General features: G+C 44.1%; 2 protein-coding genes across 3 annotated transcripts in view; both read right to left on the bottom strand.

Annotated features, from left to right (window-relative positions):
• CRHBP (corticotropin releasing hormone binding protein) overlaps positions 1–18,289 on the bottom strand; it is a 102,400-nt gene extending 84,111 nt beyond the window's left edge. Inside the window, exons 1-3 of one of the 2 annotated variants that reach the window (XM_024732799.1) lie at positions 18,207–18,289; positions 5,638–5,684; positions 2,720–2,771 (exon numbers count right to left, since the gene is read on the bottom strand). The gene's annotated coding sequence lies outside the window, so the exon portion shown is untranslated. Of the gene's footprint in view, positions 1–2,719; positions 2,772–5,637; positions 6,026–18,206 lie in introns of those variants that run through there. The other variant, XM_024732800.1, reaches the window with a different exon arrangement.
• On the bottom strand, positions 6,888–18,417 carry F2RL1 (F2R like trypsin receptor 1). The gene is made up of 2 exons (XM_024732797.1): positions 18,207–18,417; positions 6,888–8,592 (listed from the first exon to the last, which is right to left on the bottom strand). Exons 1-2 carry the CDS (start codon positions 18,286–18,288, stop codon positions 7,481–7,483), a joined length of 1,194 nt encoding a protein of 397 aa, XP_024588565.1. The 5' UTR covers positions 18,289–18,417; the 3' UTR covers positions 6,888–7,480.
• Positions 18,418–19,689: the final 1,272 nt, after the last annotated feature.

The following is a 19,689-nucleotide window of genomic DNA, read 5'->3' as shown; positions in this document are numbered from 1 at the left end:
CCTCTCTCCTTCATGCCCTTGGCTTCCCCCAAAACAGATTCTCTGGACTTTCTTTCTGCTCCAGTGGCCAGTCCTTCTCAGTCTCTTTTACTGGCTCCTTCTCTGCTTGAAAAGTTTTAAGTGTCAAAGGCCTTTGTCCCAGGCCCCCTTCTCTTCATCTATTCTCTTGCCTAGAATAGCTAAGTCCTTTACTTTTAAAGTGCTAGTGATATGGCAAAGACTCAAATCTGGATCTCTCACCCTGATCACTGAAAATTCCAGACTCAGATATCCAAATGTCCTACTCAACGGTTCTACTTGGATGTCTGACAGGCATCTCAAACTCAAGATGTCTTGGCCAAAACAGAACTCTTGACTTTCAAACTCCAAACTTGCTCACGCCTAATTATTTCATCATTATCCACTGAGAAAAAAATCTATGATCTTCGATTCCTAGATTTCTCTTTTCCTCACATCTTTTGACTCTACCTTCAAAACGCAGCCCAAATTAGTTCCCTTCTATCATCACCCGAATTCAAGCCGACATCATCTCTTGCTTGCGTTGCTGGAATTCCCTAATTGTTCCTGCTTCCCTCTTGCCCTTCTATAATCCATATCCTGTGACTATCAGTAAGACAATCCTATGGCATCCCACCTAGAAGGAAAGTCAAGCTCCTTACTCCCTTACAAATCTCTTCAGTTACCCAGCACCTGCCTGTCTCTCCAACCTATTTGCTCATACTTATTCCCCTCACCCATTCCCATGAAGCTCTTGCTTGGAATCCTCCCAGGGCTGGCTTTCTTGTCCTTTATATTGCAACTTAAATTTCACCTTCTTTGAAACCTTCCCTGAAACCCTAGTATTCTTAGCATTTGCCCTCTCTTAAAATTTACTACTAGTAGATATTTTTCTTATTTCTGGTCTCTGCCCAATCAGAAAGTCAACTCAGTGAGAACAGGGATCTTGCCTATTTTGTTCTCCACAATGTCCCTCACTGCCTTGAGCATGACTTGGCATATAGTACATGGTGGAAGAATACTGAATGAACAAGTATGTAAAGATATAAAAAGATATTCACCCAAAGATTGCCTGAATAGCAATATATGTATAGCAAAAATCTGGAAACAACCTAAAAGCTGGAGGATTCCTTATATAGTATATCCATACAATGGATACAACCATTTAAAATAATGAGGTCAATCTCTAAATGCTGATATGGAAATAATGTCCAAGATGTGTTCATATACAGTGTGGTAGCCAGCCTCCAATATGGCCCTCAGTGATCCTTGACTCCTGCTTTTATGCTCTTATGTAGTCCCCTCCCAAAGTGAATTGCATTTAGTCTGTGTGACCAGTAGAGTAAGGTGGAGATGATGGTGTGACTTCTGAGGCTGGGTTCTAAAGGTCATTGCAGGTCCTCCTTGTTCTCTGGATCACTCCTTTTGGGGGAGGCCAACCTTCGTGTTATGAGATCACTTGAGCAGGCCTGTGGAGAAGCCCTCATGGAGAGGAACCAAGGCTTCCTGCCACCAGCCAGCACCAACGTGCCAGCCCTGTGAGGAAGCCACACTGGAAGTGGATCCTCAGCCCCAGTCAAGCCTTCAGATGACTGCCACCTCGTGAGATCCCAAGCAAGAACCACGTGGCTAAACTGCTCCTCAGTTCATGACCCACAGAAACTACACCAGTTAGCAAATGTTTACTGTTACTTTAAGCCACTAAGTTTTGAGGAAATTGATTATGCATAAATAACATACATAGTATAACTCTTTTACTTTTAAAAAGAAGCATATATGTACTTATACTTATTCATGCATAAACAATACTTCAAAGGATGCACAAAGGGAGTAACTAGGTTCTGACGTGGATGGGTCCACTTTTCGGTATATGCCCTTATATTCTCAGATTTATTTACAAGAACCACTTATCACTTTTATAATTTTTAGGTTTATTTTATGAAAGGTTTAAGCATCACAATATTAAGAGAGAAGCCACAGTAATGGCCCTTCCTAAGCCTTCTTGTCCTTTTGTTTTTCTTGACTTTCTCCCACTCTCAAGATCTGGCTTTAGAATAGGCTCTTCTTTAAAGGCCTTCCATTAACCCAAATACTGGAGGATTTTTTTTTAATATTGATTAATTTCACTGAGAACATTAATCCCACAGTTAGGATGTTGCTAATGTGGGAATCCTGATTTAATTCTTTGCAGTTAATAAGGCAACAATGTTGCAATCATTGTGGGATGAGCGAATGAACCACTCACACTTGCTGGGTGCTGATGGCTTAACTAGAGTTCGTGGAGCCCACAGGCTAAAGCTGTGTTTTCTGCAGGAGGCGGTGCAGAACTGGTTGTGCCTAGTTTCTCACCAATAAAGACAGACACTGGGAAATATTCCACAGATTGACCAACAGGTAGAGGCAAAGGCAGCTCATAACCAAACCACAGAATTTGTCACGCTCTCCCTCAAAAAAAGGCATTTCCAAAGTGTGACCTGAGTGACTCCAATTATTTACATTTAAACAACCATCTCAGTGACATTCCGAGGCTTTGGATAAAATGGAGGACCAGATCCCTCAGGGTCTGGTTTTTTCCCCTTCAGAATGAGGAGTGGGGATGGACTAGACACATCCTTTGACTACTGTGAAATCAGAAACTTCGCTTTTTAAGACAACATCCAAGCTCTGCAGCAGACCCATGGTTTTAATCGATGAGACCTGGGAACAGTATGATGAACTGTACCTCTGATTTGGTAATACATTCCAGTCCTCCAAGGGCCTCCAGAGGGTTAAAGCTACAGGAACAAAGTTGTAATCAGTAAACTGTGCATACTGATGAGATTATAGCCCTAGGATTTATGAAATCTTGATCACTGGGAAATTAATTACCTCTGAAACTCCTGCTACAAATGACTGAAATGACATACAGAGAAATGCCCAAACAACTCCAATCAAGCCAGTTTAACATGTGTCCCGCACAGTGGGACAATCCACATTCACTTTCAAATTAAGAGAGTTCTCCTTTAGTCAATGGAGCCAAAGGAGTGCAACATTCAAGTGTTCAGATAGTTTAGAAAAATCAGAGTGCACTAAGACTGGGGGCACAGAGCAAAGACAAGAACATGCAGGGCATTTCCAAGCTCAGGTTCAGAATTCCTCCTCCCTCCCGTCAGGGGCCTGATTCAGGTAGAAAAAGACCTTTGTGAGCCACTCCTCAAAGGCAAAAGAAACAAACATGATTGGAAAAGAATTTGCTTTAGCAAACAAACACTCATGATTCTATTTCCCAAATCTTTTTTTTTTACACTTTTTAATGTAGATTCACAGACTTGGTGAAAATGAACCAAGAAAAATATTTCTTCGATAGGTAGTGATTAAATTATGATCACCCGTGCACGGAATACTACCTAGTCACTGAAAATAATGAGGAAGATCCATGTGAACTGATTTAGAAGTTGACATATACATGCACATATGTATTTACATACACATACATATTCATTCTTATTTTAAGAGTATAACATACATATAACATACATATAAAATACATATATTTTCTATAAATTATAAAAATTAGTTCCCTCTGAGAAATAAGAATGGGCATGAGTAGCAAAGAAGTAAAATTTTTTAATTTTATATATTTTTATTCAGTTTGATTTTTTTTAACCATCAGCAAATAGCAGGGGGCTTCCCTGGTGGCGCAGTGGTTGAGAGTCCGCCTGCCAATGCAGGGGACGCGGGTTCGTGCCCCGGTCCGGGAAGATCCCACATGCCGCGAAGCGGCTGGGCCCGTGAGCCATGGCCGCTGAGCCTGCGCTCCGCAACGGGAGAGGCCGCAACAGTGAGAGGCCCGCGTACCGCAAAAAAAAAAAAAATAGTAGGGACTTCCCTGGTGGCGCAGTGGTTAAGGATCCGCCTGCCAGTGCAGGGGACACAGGTTCGATCCCTAGTCTGGGAAGATCCCACATGCTGCAGAGCAACTAAGCCCGTGCGCCACAACTACTGAGCCTGCGCTCTAGAGCCCGTGAGCTACAACTACTGAGCCTACGTGTCACAACTACTGAAGCCCGCGTGCCTAGAGCCCGTGCTCCACAACAAGAGAAGCCACCGCAATGAAAAGCCTGCGTACTACAACGAAGAGTAGCCTCCACTCACCGTAACTAGAGAAAGCCTGCGCGCAGCAACGAAGACCCAACACAGCCAAAAATAATTAATTAATTTGTTAAAGTCACTTAAAAAATAGCAAACACCAAAAAAATGTTTTCCATTGGATGAGCCCACAGACCACCTGCATGGCTCCTGAGAGCCATTTGTTTCTTCTCCCTTTTATCCTGTGTCCACCATCCTTTGCTTTCCCACCTATAAAATGGGAACCCCACTATGAGACAGCCTGCTTTGAGACTGAAAGCAGAGCCAGCAAGGAAGGCAGGGTGTATCTGGCACTGAAGTGAAAGGGGGCAAATCAGAAATGAGATCACATCAGTAGTTAGGGAGTAACAGTAATAATGCTACATAAAATTTATGAGCATATATGTGCCAAACATTTAATCCTAATAACTCTATAAGATACTATTATCCTCATTTTACAAATGAGGAAACTGAAGCACAGAGAAGCATCTTCCCTAAGTTAAATAAAACAAAGAAATAATGGAGTCAGAATTCAGCCCTGCCTGGCAGCCACTAAGCTGTGCTGCTTCAATACAAAGTAAAATAACAATGAGATTTTTTCCTATTAGATTGGTAACATTTCGAAAGATTGATGGGGCTTCCCTGGTGGCGCAGTGGTTGAGAGTCCGCCTGCCGATGCAGGGGACATGGGTTCCTTGGAAAAAAAAAAAAAAAAAAAAGAAGATTGATGGATGAGCATTTCAGGAAATAGGTGCAAACATACTTTTTGGTAGAAGTATAAATTACTGAAGGCCATTTGGCAAGTGTTACCAAAATTTTAAATGGGCATCGATAACTTTTGACCTGGCCATTCTATTTTCAGGACCTCATCCTACAGAAATACTCACAAAGATGTCTACACACAGATGTTCAATGAGGCACTATTTTTTTAATTAGTTAATTAATTAATTAATTTTATTTTTGGCTGCGTTGGGTCTTTGTTGCCGTGCGCGGGCTTTCTCTAGTTGTGGTGAGCGGGGGCTACTCTTCACTGTGGCGCACAGGCTTCTCATTGTGGTGGCTTCTCTTGTTGGGGAGCACAGGCTCTAGGTGTGAGGGCTTCAGTAGTTATGGCACGCGGGCTCAGCAGTTGTGGCTCATGGGCTCTAGAGCACAGGCTCAGTAGTTGTGGCACGTGGGCTCAGCTGTTCCGTGGCACGTGGGATCTTCCCAGACCAGGGCTCGAACCCGTGTCCCCTGCACTGGCAGGCAGATTCTTAACCACTGCGTCACCAGGGAAGCCCAGCACTGTTTTAAAAGAGGGAGAGAGAGAAACAATTTCAGGAGCCATAAGTAGGAAATAACTAAATGACTAAAACGTCACAATACATCCAAGATATTAAGTAGTCTGTATCCTTTAAAAATGGAGGTCAATTCACAGATGCAGACATGGAAAGAATTCTAAAATGTGGTTAAAAGAAAAACAATTATCCCAGAGCAATGTGTATAATATGGCCCTATTTACGTAAAAAATAAGCTGTGAGAATCACTTACATTTCTTAGAAGAGTGATGCCTTTGCTTCCCTTCTCTCACTCCCTCCCTTGAAAACAAAAGTGAAAGCAAAAGCCACATAACTCAGAGATAAGTTGTAAAAAATAAGTCATGTGTTATTTATAAATCAATCATACAATAAAACAATTATTTTAAAAGGTCACAAATACACCAGTTGTATAAAGTCAGCTTGGAGTCAAGTACCTCTTTAAATACATTGCAAATCACTTCTATTCCAGAAGTTCTTTTCCAAACGGATGTGGTTCAAACCCAGTGACGGCTTTATAATTTCATATTTGATAACAAGTCAACAAAACTGGCAATAAATAGTCCAACAAAAATTTTTATTTATTTATTTATTTATTTAATATTTATTTTTGGCTGTGTTGGGTCTTCGTCTCTGTGCGAGGGCTTTCTCCATTTGCGGCGAGCGGGGGCCACTCTTCATCGCGGTGCGCGGGCCTCTCTCTCACTATCGTGGCCTCTCTTGTTGCGGAGCACAGGCTCCAGATGCGCAGGCTCAGTAGTTGTGGCACACGGGCTTAGTTGGTCCGTGGCATGTGGGATCTTCCCGGACCAGGGCTCGAATCCGTGTCCCCTGCATTAGCAGGCGGATTCTCAACCACTGCGCCACCAGGGAAGCCCCAACAATAATTTTTTAAAATACTAAGTGGTAAACACTATTCCTAGTTGTGAAACAATCTGTTATTCAGACAACCTGAAGATTTCATTGAAGTCAGTAAAGAGTTACACAAAATTTATTTTTCTACATTTAAAATCCTTGATGTATTTTCCTTGAAGTGATAATGATATACACAAAAGCTCAAAGGATTGATAAATAATTGAAAGTCCCAATAAGTCAACAAACAGAATTCATTATAAGCTGAACGTAAAAGAGACACACAACATCCTGTTTGCTTCTCTTTTCAAAAACTGCCATGGCCCCTTGTCAAGTCAAAGCATTACCCAGACCAATAGTTCCTAAAGTTTGGAGTGCACGAAAATCTTGTTAAAATGAAGGTTCCTGGGCCCTGTCCCCACACTCTGAGCTCTGATTCCTGAGTATAATGAATCTGCATTTTTCAACAAGATCCACAACGATTTTTTTTTTTTTTCGGTACGCAGGCCTCTCACTGTTGTGGCCTCTCCCGTTGCGGAGCACAGGCTCCGGACGCGCAGGCTCAGCGGCCATGGCTCACGGGCCCAGCTGCTCCACGGCACGTGGGATCTTCCCGGACCGGGGCACGAACCCGTGTCCCCTGCATCGGCAGGTGGACTCTCAACCACTGTGCCACCAGGGAAGCCCGATCCACAAGGATTTTGATGAGGTGGTACAAGAACCCCACTGACCATTCAAAACTGTCCAGTCTTAACTTATTGCCATTGGTTGGAAATCTAATTCTGGGCAGCTCCCTCACCTCTTCAGTTTCCTTATCCTTAAAGCCAGTCAATTGGACCAATCACCTCTGAGGGCCCTGAAGCCCTAACATGGTTGTGACTGACCCCAGATGTAAAATGTAGTTTTAGCTAAGAACTTGGTCTTCACGCCAATACTAGTCTTTGCAAATCACTGGGTTTCTGTCTTTTCTCCACCTTCTGAAAAGTCTGCTTCCATCAGTTCCGTTTCCAGGAGCACCTGAGTAGAGGAATTCTGAAACTGACATCTGTGTTAATTTGGGGAACTTTCCTTATGCAAACAGGGAAGCTCCCAGCAATCCTGAGAGCTGTTGCATATACATGGTATGTGATGAAACCCCCTTGGTTGGGAAACAACAGAAGCATCCCCATAATGTTAATCAGGTTCCAAATCCCCGTACCTAACTTCCATCCGAGGAGCTGGAAAACTCAATAGGAGGTTTTAACACTGGTTGAACTTGAAGAGTAAGAGCTGGATTTCCTAGAGAATTTGACTGATGTGTGGGATACTTGCATCTGCTTTACAGTACGGACGCTCCGACAAAGCAGAGCATTCTTTGCGTGATCCCTGATGTCTTGTGAAATGAAGTAATAGACAAAGGGGTCAATGCAGCTGTTGAGGGTGGAGAGGCAGAGGGCTACGAGGTACAGGGCATAGACGTGGCTCTGGCCCCAGTTTTTAATCAGGAAGTAATGCACCACGAGCAGAAGGTTACTAGGAGTGAAGCAGATCAGGTACATGGCCAGGACAGTGATGATGAGCTTGATGGCTCTCTGCCTCTTCTTTTCTGAGTTTTTATCCAAGTCAGAAGATTGGAGGGTCCGGATCATCAGCACATAGGCAAAGGCCGTAAGGAAGGCTGGGAACAGAAAGATTCCGATGGCCAGAGAGAGGAAATAATTGAACATGTCCCCCACCAACACCGCCTTTGGCAAAACATCATGACAGGTCGTGATGTTAAGGGCTGGAATGTAGATGGTCTGCTTCATAGCGTATAAGGGGATAGTAACCAGCAGAATCAGCAGCCATATTCCCAGGGAGACACTGATGGCAATGCTCGCCTTCTTCATGGGGTACAGCATGGGGTTCACGATGACCCAGTATCTCTGCACACTGAGACAGGTCATGAAGAGGATGGAGCAGTACATGTTGCCGTAGAAAAAGCCAATGAGTACCTTGCAGAGAGATTCCCCGTAAATCCAGTTGTTGCCATGGATGTGATAGGCAATCTTCAAAGGGAACCAGATAACAGAGAGGAGGTCCGCCAAGGCCAGGTTGGCCATGTAAATCACAGCAGGGTGCTTTTTCTTCGTTCGGAAAAGAAAGACCCACAGGGCCATGCCATTACTTGGCAAACCAACCGCAAATACGATCATGTAGACAATTGGAAGAAAGACAGTGGTCAGTTTTCCAGTGAGGACAGAGGCAGAAAACTCATCCACAGAGAAGCCTGGTTCCACTGTTGCTCCTCTCCCCGTGATCTGAGGTGAGTTATCAACGTAACCAATGAGACTTCTTCCTTTAGAGGGTCTACTGGTTCCTGCGCAAGAAAGGCAAGGCAGACAAGGGTCATTACAGAAATCAACGTTTCCACAGAAATGCTGGTTTGTCCAAATAAAATCACTTCAAAGAAAGACAGGAGGGCCGGTGGGAAGGTCGCGGACAAGATGGTGCTGCTAAGCGCTACAGTCACCTGAAAATTTGGGCAGAAGAGGAAAGGAGGAGAGCAGCTGAGGAGAAAAAGAAGCAGAATGAACCGAAAGGGATTGAGAGACAACTGGCACGGACAGCATGTTACGGCAGCCCTGCCTTTCTCCAGAGCAGCGTAGCTGAAGAAAGCTTCCTGTGCTGTGTGAAAGAAGAGAAAGGAAGAAGACAGGAGGAGGAGTACACAAAATACTTACGGGTGCTTTCTTTGGGTGATGGAATTACTGAGATTTCTATGTTCTGGATTGGTTTGCTTGCTTTTTTTTTTTTTTTTTTAACAGCAGGTATTTTTTATGGGAGGGTTGTGAAGTATGTGTAGAAGATAACATTGATTTCTATGAATCTCGAAAAAGGTGACGGTATTTCAATTTATTTTTACAAACTGTCCACACTCATTAGTTCCTACCTGTTCTCATCATGGCCATCTATCTCACTTGGGGCCATAAGACAGGATCCAGCCTGGCCTGTCACTCCCTAGCCCAAAGTCCAACACGGCGAGATTCTCAGGAGCACAGAGATAGTCCCTCTCCAGCCACAAGGACAGCCTCAGCCGTGGGCAGGGATCCCCCACTACTGTGTGGGCTTCCTGGAGACCTTCCCATGGAAGCCAGAAGAAGACAGGCAAGCCTCCGGCCTCAAGGTCACTGGACGGATAGGTGCATGATTTCTGTTCAGACAAATGTGTATTCTGACTTCTAAGCAAGTAACATGGCAAGCTTTAACAATTTCCACTCTCATCCCCATATTATGAATTAAACTTTACAAATCACAAACCAATGGCATAGCCAGCCTATGCCAACAAGGTGCTCATGGACCTGCGGATGAACATGAGGGACAATGTGAGGACATGGAAGGATCTGCCTTTAATTCTGGGGACGAGCAGTCCTTCACCAGGGCACTACAGTATGCCAGGGAGGATGTGCAACCGACTCACAAGTTTATCTGATAATTTGTATGTTCAGTCATCATTTTTTCCTCTCCTACCTTTGTACCCATGTTCAGCAGGATTATTCACTTCTCTTAAGGCTTCCCAACTAAGAAGTGGGTGGATGAAAGGGTGTAGAGATCAATACTTCACTTCTCATTTAGCAGAGTGGGTGGCCCCCCAAAAGAGATGTCCATGTCCTAACCCCTGGAATCTGTGGTCCTTACCTTATTTAGAAAAAAAGGTCTTTGTAGATGCAATTAGGATCTTGAGATGGGAAGATCATCATAGATTATCCAGGTGGGCCCTAAGTCCAATGACAATTGTCTTTATGAGAAAGGCAGAGGGAGATTTGAGAGAGAAGGAAGACAGAAAGGAGAAAGCAATGTGAAAATGGAGGCGGAGATTGGAGTAAAGTCAAGGAACAAGCTAAGGAATGCCAAGGAATACTAACAGCCACCAGTAGCTGGAGGAGGCGTGGAACGGAGTCTCCCCTAGAGCCTTGAGAGGCGCCCACGCTTTGATTTCCGACTCTTGACGTGCAGAACTGTGAGAAAATAAGTTCTTACGAACTGAAAACAACAGCTGGTGGTAATTTGTTACCGCAGACACAGGAAGTTAGTACACTTAGGACCGACTCATCTCTTCTTCCAATTTCTTTTATAATTTTTTCAAACGAGCATGAATTATTTTTAAATTTAAAAAATAAAATAGGGCTTCCCTGGTGGCGCAGTGGTTGAGAGTCCGCCTGCCGATGCAGGGGACACGGGTTCGTGCCCCGGTCCGGGAAGATCCCACATGCCGCGGAGCGGCTGGGCCCGTGAGCCATGGCCGCTGAGCCTGCGCGTCCGGAGCCTGTGCTCCGCAACGGGAGAGGCCACAATAGTGAGAGGCCCGCGTACCGCAAAAATAAATAAATAAAATAAAATTAAAATTAAATAATATCCCTACATATTACAGTGTTCTTCAAAGCTTGACCATAACCCACAGTAACAAATACATTCTATATGGTAACCCAGTTCTGATACATATAACCATAATGGAAAAAAAGTTTCACAAAATAATAATTAGCCTTATTGTGCAGGGTACACTCTAATACTTTCTATTGTATTCTGTTCCATTCTTATAAAATCCAGTCACCACCTTCTACATTGATTTCATGACCCACTTACATGTTTTTCACAACCAGTTTAGCAGAGTGACCGATTTTACACACCACAAGAGAATAGTAACGACATATTTATAGACTGGTAATGTCTGGAACTTGCTCCAGGAGTCAAAATGGCAAGAGTCTCTGTGTGAGATTACAGGTTTAATTCCAGGACTGTCCTAATTCCTTTATCCTTAATTCCTAACTTCCTTATCCCCGTGGTCCCTGGCAGAGCCCTGGACCTCGCACATGGGGTGGATTGAAAAGCTCAGCTAGCCCTACCGATGAAAAAAAAGGAAGGAGAATCAAGAGCGCAGCTCATGTCTTTAGAGCTCTAGCCTGACCCAGTTAGTACCCAAACCACACAGACGCCGGCAGGGGATTCCAGGACACACACGCTTAATATCGTGTGTCCAGCGTTGCTTTCAACACTTCACGTGTATTAGCTTACTTCACGTTCACAACACCTTATGAGGAGGTACTATTATTAGAGCTGCATTTTCTAGATGCATAAACTGAAGCTTGAAAAAACTGAGTAAATTTTCCAAGGCTGAACAGTTGTTAGGTTGGAGAGTCAGGATTCAACCCAAGGCAGTCAGGATTCAACCCAAGGCAGTCCGTTTCTAGACTCCCTGGTTCTAACCCCTATATCACATAGCCTCAGAGACTGATGTGAGGTCACGCGCTGGAGTCTATTGAGACCAACCTAACCTGTGCGGATTCCACACGTCTGTTCTCAAACAGAAAATTTTAAATGTAAAGTTTTAACACCCCCGCTTTGAACTAGTCCCTCCTCTAATAATTTATACATTTATTTGTATTAATATTAACATGTTCTGGAAGACTTTCAGAGGTGTAAGAGAATCCTATAAATTCTCCATTGGTTTGAAAAGCGGTTAGCGGCTCTCCGGAGAGGCAGGTGTGGCAAAGCTGGTGACTGGACAGTGGACCCCTGTCCTGTGGACTCTTCCACTCAGAGAGCTGGGACACCCAGCCCAGAAACAGCCCACCAGAGACCAACTCAATGAATCAGACTGCGTTTCTACAGAATGGAGCCACCAAGATTTTCTAATTACCACAAAAAGACTCAATTTTTTCCCTTGGTACCAAGACAAACAAATAAAATTACATAACTTGCTTTATAAAAGGGAAGAAAATCTAAGCATTGATTGTCCGGAGTTACCCACATCACAAACATGATAACCGGACGTTATTTGCCTCCAAAGGGAAGAAGTACCTATGAAGTAATCTTGCAACAAACAAACGAACGAACGAACCCTCATCTGAAGAAGCCCCTGGATCCAACAGCCAAATTAATAGAAATAAAGGGGACAATAGGACATGTTCAATAACATAAGAATGTCATTAGCAAAATCCAGGCTGTGGAAACTGCTGCAGGATAAGGACCTCATTTCTTCAAAATATAAATTACAAGGCAAAAACCAAGAAAGAGGTGTGGAGGTAGGGCCCATAAATTAAAAGACTTATAAGACAGTATTAACCTTATGTAATGTGTGGACCCTGTTTGGATCTTGATTCAAACAAACTATTAATATAGTATTTATGACACTTATGAAACAATTAGAAATATGAACACTGAGTATTTGATTATATTACACAATTTTTGTCAGTGGTTATTATGTGGTGATGTTTGAAAAGGAAATTGCCATCTTTTATGAATACATACTGAAATATTTTAAGATGAAATTATATGTGGATTTATTTCAAAATAACGCAAGGAGGGGAACCCTCAGGTGCTGCTGGTGGGAATGTAAAGTGATGCAGGCACTGTGCAAATAAGTTGACAGTTCCTGAAACGGCTCACCATAGAGTTGCCATATGACCCATCAATTCCTACTCCTGAGTATACACCCAGGACAAATTGAAACACGTGTTCAAACAGAAACTTATACAGGAATGTTCATAACAGCATTATTCATAAAAGCCCCAAAGCAGAAATAACAAAATGTCCATCAACTGATGAATGGGTAGACAAAATGTGGTATACGCATACAATGGAACATTATTCAGCAATAAAAGGAAATGAAGAACTGATACATGCTACAATACAGATGAACCTTGAGAAGATTATGCTTTTGAAAGAAGTCAGTCACAAAGGAATATGTATTGTATGATTCCATTTATAATAAATGTCCTGAATAGGCAAATCCATAGACAAAAAAGTAGATTAGTGGTTGCCAGGAGCTGGGGATTGGGATGTTCTTATGGGGTAATAAAAATATTCTAAAGTTGATTGTGGTAATGGATAGACAACTGTGAATATTCTAAAATGCACTGAATTGTAGACTTGGAATAGGTGAATTGTATGGTCTGCAAATTGTATCTGAAAGCTGTTAAAGAATAACACAGGAAGGAGGGCAGGAAGGAGGCTGGGGCATCATTGTTAAGGCTGAGTGAGAGGTACCTGGGATTCACTGTAATATTCTACTTTCACATGTCTAAAGTTTCCCATAAAAATAAACACACGCCAGGTCAGGAAGGTTCATGTAAAGAGAGATAAAAATCTATCTTAAATAAGAGTGCTAAAATAAAGGGGAGGGGGGGAAGAGCAAGAAATACTACAAAAAGTTAGGGAAGGATTCAAAGAGAGAGAGAGAGAAAGAAAAATTTCCTGAGAATATTCCAACATACGACCTTGAATGATCTCAATCTGAAATACCAGTCATATTAGCTATGTTCATTGTACCAGTGGCAGAGCACACAAGCAGCGTGCTGCTTGGTATAACACTGGTCAGTTCTGACACTGGTAAATGTCAAGATGCTGCTCAAAGTTCCCTGAAGCCCTTTCAGCACAGTGCACAGACTTTTACCTCGTACAGCATCCTATCCCAGTCACCCCAACTCACAGAACTTGTCTAGAACTGATGCTATTCCAGCTTCCAACTCTATAACCCATCCGCACACCAGACAAAATCATTTCTATTTTCGAGAGCGAAGATGAAATTAAATGTACATATGAAGTTTAAACACATGTAAAGTTTAAACACACAAAAGCATTCTCCATTTGGGACCTGTAATCAACAATACTTGCCCAAGTACACAAGAATACGCACCCACTGATGCTTAAGGCATCATCCCCCCACCCCAATTACAAACAAACAGGAAATAAGCAACGTTCATCAACCACCATTCTAACTTACCATATCCTCAGCACAGTCCCTAGCATTAATAGCAGACACTACACTACTTAATAAGCATTGAAATGGAAAGAGAGTCACAATATGTCCATTGAAAAAAAGCAACTGGCAGAATATGCTTCCATCTATATAACAAAATTATAATTTGTTTGCAGATCTGAAGTCTAGAAAAATACCCACTAAACTATAAACAACGGCCATCTCTATAGAGTAAAATGGATGGGGAGGGGAAACTTACGTTTTTTACTTCACACCCCTCTATGTTGTTTGGATTACTTTTTCAAAGGAGTGTAAATTGGTACAATCTATTTGGAGGGCAATTTGGCAAAAACATCAAAATTTTCAGTGTGCTTGCCCTATGACTCATCAATTTATTGCTAGGAATTTGTCCTGAACGTATACTAGTAAAGTACACAAAAACACTATGTGCAAGAATATTTACTAGAATATTGTTTACCGTGGTAAAACAAAAATGTTAGTTTCAATGACCATCGAAAAACAAAAAAGGCTAGTTCATTAATTTATGGCATTTATACAATGAATAATATTCCCTCTACACAAGTACGGACAGATTTTTTTTATACTGACCGTGAATAGATCTACTAGGTTAAAAAAAAAATAACTGTAGGACAGAACGTACAGTATGATCCTTCTATTGTTACAAAATGCATATATTTCTGCATAGAAAAGTCTGTTGAGAGTGAAGAGGGGAGAGAAGAGGGGATGTTTCGCTTTCTTTTTAACTCTTCGGATTTGTACAATTTCGGGGTAAAAATGCATGGAAAACTTTTAACTTTAAAAACGCTACCTGTTCTTTGTTATATTAAGCACCTTCCTGTTGCGCACCCTCCTAGCCAAAGCAAGTACAGAGCAGCTACTTTATTTGTTTAAACTCTCCTCTTGTGTTCTTTCCCCTACTATCCTCCTCACCCCAAATCTTCTTTTGCTCCGACCTTTGGGAGCACAGATCAAAAAAAATAAAAGCTTCAGTCGCTCGGTACCCCTTCTCCAGGTACACTTTAGTCAACTTTCTCGTGTTCTTTCAGGATGAACTGTTTTCCTCTCAACATTTGTCCAGCTAATAAAACCATAAGACAAACACAGACTTCACTAAAACATTGCCTATCAAGGTTAATTAGTAACTACAAGGCCAGGAAGACGACCAAACACAAATTTAAAGTCCCATCTTCATGTTCTATGTGTTCTCTCTTATTACAAAACACTGGAAATCAGCCAGTGTTTACTATTACTATTACAAAACCATGTGCCCATGTGTCTATGAACAGAGGACCAATTAAAAATTATAATACATCCATTGACAACATTTTAGAGTCATTAAAAATGTTTTATATTTACTGATATGCTACTGATGTTTATATAAACACATACTTGTACAAAAAAATTTCTCTGTGAATATGTATTTTATGCACAGATGTATGAAAGCATGAGAAAGGCTGGAAACCAAAATGTTAGCAGTGCTTTGGATACTGAGGGTGATTTAATTAATGCAACCCCTTTTTTGGACTCATTTTTCCTTTACAGTGATCACATACAGCTTGTATAATTAAAAACCAATTACAAAAAGAACACAAGTTTCAGTCTCCAAAAGAAAAATGGAATGACTGCATTACAGGGGACTTCTCAGGTTTGTGACACAGTGGAAAGAAGTGCCTGAAAGAAGCCGACTTAAATGTTGAACTGCCATCAACCACCAGGTCACTCTGGGCAAGTCCCTTCACTTCATTCTTCATTTGCTATTTACTGAGGTCCTTTAGGGAATGAGACTGTGCTGGACTGTGGTGATGGAGGTGCCGCTAGGGGTCCCTGGCCTCCTGGAGTACGTGATCTGGTGGGGAGACAGATGAAACATATTTACAGAAATAACTATCGATTACTGTTGTGATCAGAAAGAAAGCAGAGGCCTGATGGACAGTTTTCCTTGCCCCTCACTCCTCAATTCAGTGGCCCGTATCTGTAAAATGAGAAGGTTACACTCTAGGCTGAGTTCCCTTCCATAAGGCAGTCTTTTGGGGAAAAACCTTGGAGAAGAAAAATCAAACCTAGGATGTGTCCTGCTGCAAACTGAGGGGCACACCTTAGGGTCGAACCGAAGAGGGTAAGCAAAGACAGGTGCTAAAGGGCAGAAACACTGGTGAAGCCCTGTTTCTTAATTAAAATCAATCTAGCTTCAAGTTGTGAGGAAAGCTCCATCTACCTAAGTCTCGCTGTTACTTAACTGACCCTTTAGGACAGTTACCCTGCAAAGGAGTAAAAATATGTGGAGGGAAAAAAAAGTGCAATATTAAATACTTCTGGTTAACAAGTAACTTGATTTTTGTTATTGTTGTTAAAATAAGGCCCCTTATACTTCAGGAATCCCCGCCCAGCCCCTCACTTCGTAAACAAGAACAAGCCAGACACTCAGGCAAGCTTCCTATAGGAACCGTTTGAATTATAAAACAGATGAATCATCAACATCCACATATTTTTTTTTTTTTTTAAATGCAGGGGACACGGGTTCGTGCCCCGGTCCGGGAAGATCCCACATGCCGCGGAGCGGCTGGGCCCGTGAGCCATGGCCGCTGAGCCTGCGCGTCCAGAGCCTGTGCTCCGCAACGGGAGAGGCCACAACAGTGAGAGCCCCGCGTACCGCAAAAAAAAAAAAATGTTTGCACATACTAAGCTTTGCTCCTAAATTTTAAGTTTATAAGTTTTAACATATGGGTAAACGGACATGCGTGCATGACAATTTCAGTACTTCCTGTAAATAAATAAATGCCTTTATTCTTGTTTTTAAAATTTTTTAATACATCTTTATTGGAATATAATTGCTTCACAATACTGTGTTAGTTTCTATTGCACAACAAAGAGAATCGGCCAAATGCTTTTACACATGTCCCCATATCCCCTCCCTCCCACCCTCCCTATCCCACCCCTCTAGGTCACCGCAAAGCACCTAGCCGATCTCCCTGTGCTATGCAGCTGCTTCCCACCAGACAACTATTTTACATTCGGTAATGCTGTCAATAAAATGTGTACCAGGGGTGCAGTTTCCAAGTATCCACCAAAATACCCTTTGCTGTAACTCCAAAGGGAAAAGAATCACATTCTTCCGTCTAATTCAAATTCACAGTGACTTGCTCTTTTACAATGTCTTTATGAAGAGGATAAAAGTGAGAACCTGCCTTTTACAACAGGTCTGCACATTTCGCAGGGAAATTAAAACTTCCCTTTTAAGGCTACCCTGGCTGCCCCAAACAGCGGGGCGTCCTTAGAATCACAGCAGTGCCATACCAGGCTTAACAGCGCCTACGCCCTCGGAGGCCTGCTCCGCCCGGGAGGCTCCACCCGCAGCCGAACAAGTTGGAGCACACCCAGGGCAGCACACCCGTGGAACCCGGCTGCGGCGCACAAGCTGGCACCTGAGCGCCGCCAGGGACGGCTCCCGTGCTGTTCCCTTCCTGGGGCGGGCAGCCTCCGGCCTACAGACCTGAGCCGCAGCCAGCGAAGGCCGGGGAAACCCAGGGCCGTAAGTTCACTTGGTCGAATGTAAAGCAGGGTCGAAGAAATTCCATTTATTTAATCCGCCCAACTGGCCTAAACCTCGGGGTGAGCGCTCGTCACCCCAAGAACCCAGCAGGGTCCGGCCCTGACTTCCACACCCCGGCTGTGCCCTGTGCCAGAGGAGCTGCAGGCCCCGGGGGCGTCTTGAACGCCGTGGGCCGGCCCCAAAGAGTGGCCTCCAAAAGTTGAAGGAGGCTGCAAAAACAGAAGCAGAAAGTTTCCAGGCCGCGGGCTCCCATCCACGCCACGCCGCTCTGAGCCATCAACTCGCTAACTCCGCGGGTCCTGCAGGACCAGCCCGGACGAGTCTCAAGGGTGTGCGAAATGTTCCTTAAGGATTTTCGTGTTTGCGAAGAAACCCACCGGGGCCAGAGAGGCTAAGCCCTCTGGGTACTCTGTAGAAGCGAGCACTCCGCTCCCTCCCTTTCCCCTCCGTAGACTTCAGCCTCTCCCGCTTGTCCCAGCTGGTTGCTCCCAGGGCGCAGGGATCCCCCTTCAAAGCGGCCGAGAGGAGGCTGCGGGATGTCGGGAGGAGTTGGCGGCGGCGGCAGAACACCCTTCCCGCACCTGGCCCTCTTCCCCCACCTGCCCATGGTGCCCAGGACCCCCGCTCCTTAGCCGCACGAGCCCTCCTTGGCCAAGTTTCTCACCTAGGACGGTGCGATTGCAGGAGGCAGAGGTCCCCAGCAGGATGACACCCCCCAGCAGCCACGCCGCGCTCAGGCTTCGCATCCTTCCAGCAGCTCCGACACCCAGCGGGCGGGGAATTCGCCGCCAACGATTCGAAACTCAGAGTCCCACTCGCCGCTAGGATAAAAAGCCACCCTCCCACCTGCCCCTAATTGGAGCCTCAGCGCACGCCTTCCCCGCAGCTGGAAAAGTTTCAGTGAAACTCGAGAAGCTCGACGTACCTGCGCGAGGCCACGCCCCGGGGCCGGAACGCAACGCTGGGCTCTGCGGTTCGAAGACCGGGCGTCCCGGCCCCGCCCCCGGCCGCCGCGCCCCACGCTGTGGCCCCGCCTCCGCCGCCCCAGGTGCGCCAGCCGCTAAGGAGCTGTATCGGAATGCAAATGGCTGGAACGCTCAGATCGCCAGGCCGAAAACTACCTTTAACCTTTAATTACTCCTAGGGAGTCAGCCAGTGTTGTCCATGCCCATCCCTCCCCTTTCCTAAATGGCAAAAAGCCATGACCCGAGCTCGCTGCAGTTATCGTCGGTACTTGGTAGAGACTTCCCAGTGTCGTGGGCACTGTGGGATGAGGGATGAGTTTCTAATCTGCATTGGCAGGATGGACGTCTGCGGACACCCGCGAACGCGATGGGGAGCAGGAAGGGGTCCCGGCCAACCGGAGTAATCAGGGATCTGGGTTTAGGTTTGCGCTCTGATGTTAACTAGCTGTGACCCCTAGTAATACTCTCACCCCCTTCTAGGCCCCTTTCCCAGTCTGTGAGGTGGTGAGGGAGAAAACATTTGTAACAGCTTGAAGTGCTTGAAGTGCCGCGTATAAATGATTTAGGAGCACAGTCTAATCCCAAAACAACCCGCGCAATAAGTATAACTATTATTACCATTTTACAGATGAGGAAATAGAACTGAGAAAGGTTGGATAAATTGCCCACAGTCACACAGTTGGTAGACACAGTCTGTAAATGTTCATCACAAGAAAACTTTAGTCTGTGACTTCTGCTTTCTTCTATTAATCACTGCACTATAAATGCTCCCACCAGCATCTTTTCTGCATTGGGATCCCACAGTCCAAAGAAATATATAAGCAGTATGTACGCCTGTATGTATGTATGCATGCAGAAATATATAAGAGGGGGTGTGGGGAGAAGAAGTGGGAGACTGGGGATCGCTGCACAGGTCCTTCATTATATTGGTAATGTCTTTTTACTTGCTTAAAATACAGTGTACTGTAATTCATTTAAACTCTTGGGTAGTGGAGGAGCAGAGAAGAGAAACGTGAGTGCTGTCCTGAGATACTTGAAGAGTTAGCATGTAGAAGAGGATTAGACATGTTTTGAGTAGCTCCAGAGAGCAGAACTATGTAGTAGCCACAGTGGGGGGCTGATTTCAGCTCAACATAGAAAGAGAATTTTAACAGGGCTCGCTGGGGGAGTTCCCTGGTGGTC

This window comes from Neophocaena asiaeorientalis, unplaced genomic scaffold, assembly GCF_003031525.2.
Source record: "Neophocaena asiaeorientalis asiaeorientalis breed wild unplaced genomic scaffold, Neophocaena_asiaeorientalis_V1.1 scaffold515, whole genome shotgun sequence".
Taxonomy (NCBI): Eukaryota; Metazoa; Chordata; class Mammalia; order Artiodactyla; family Phocoenidae; genus Neophocaena; species Neophocaena asiaeorientalis.
The sequence above is the reverse complement of the archived record's forward strand: the minus strand, read 5'-3'. Positions and strand labels throughout refer to the sequence as shown.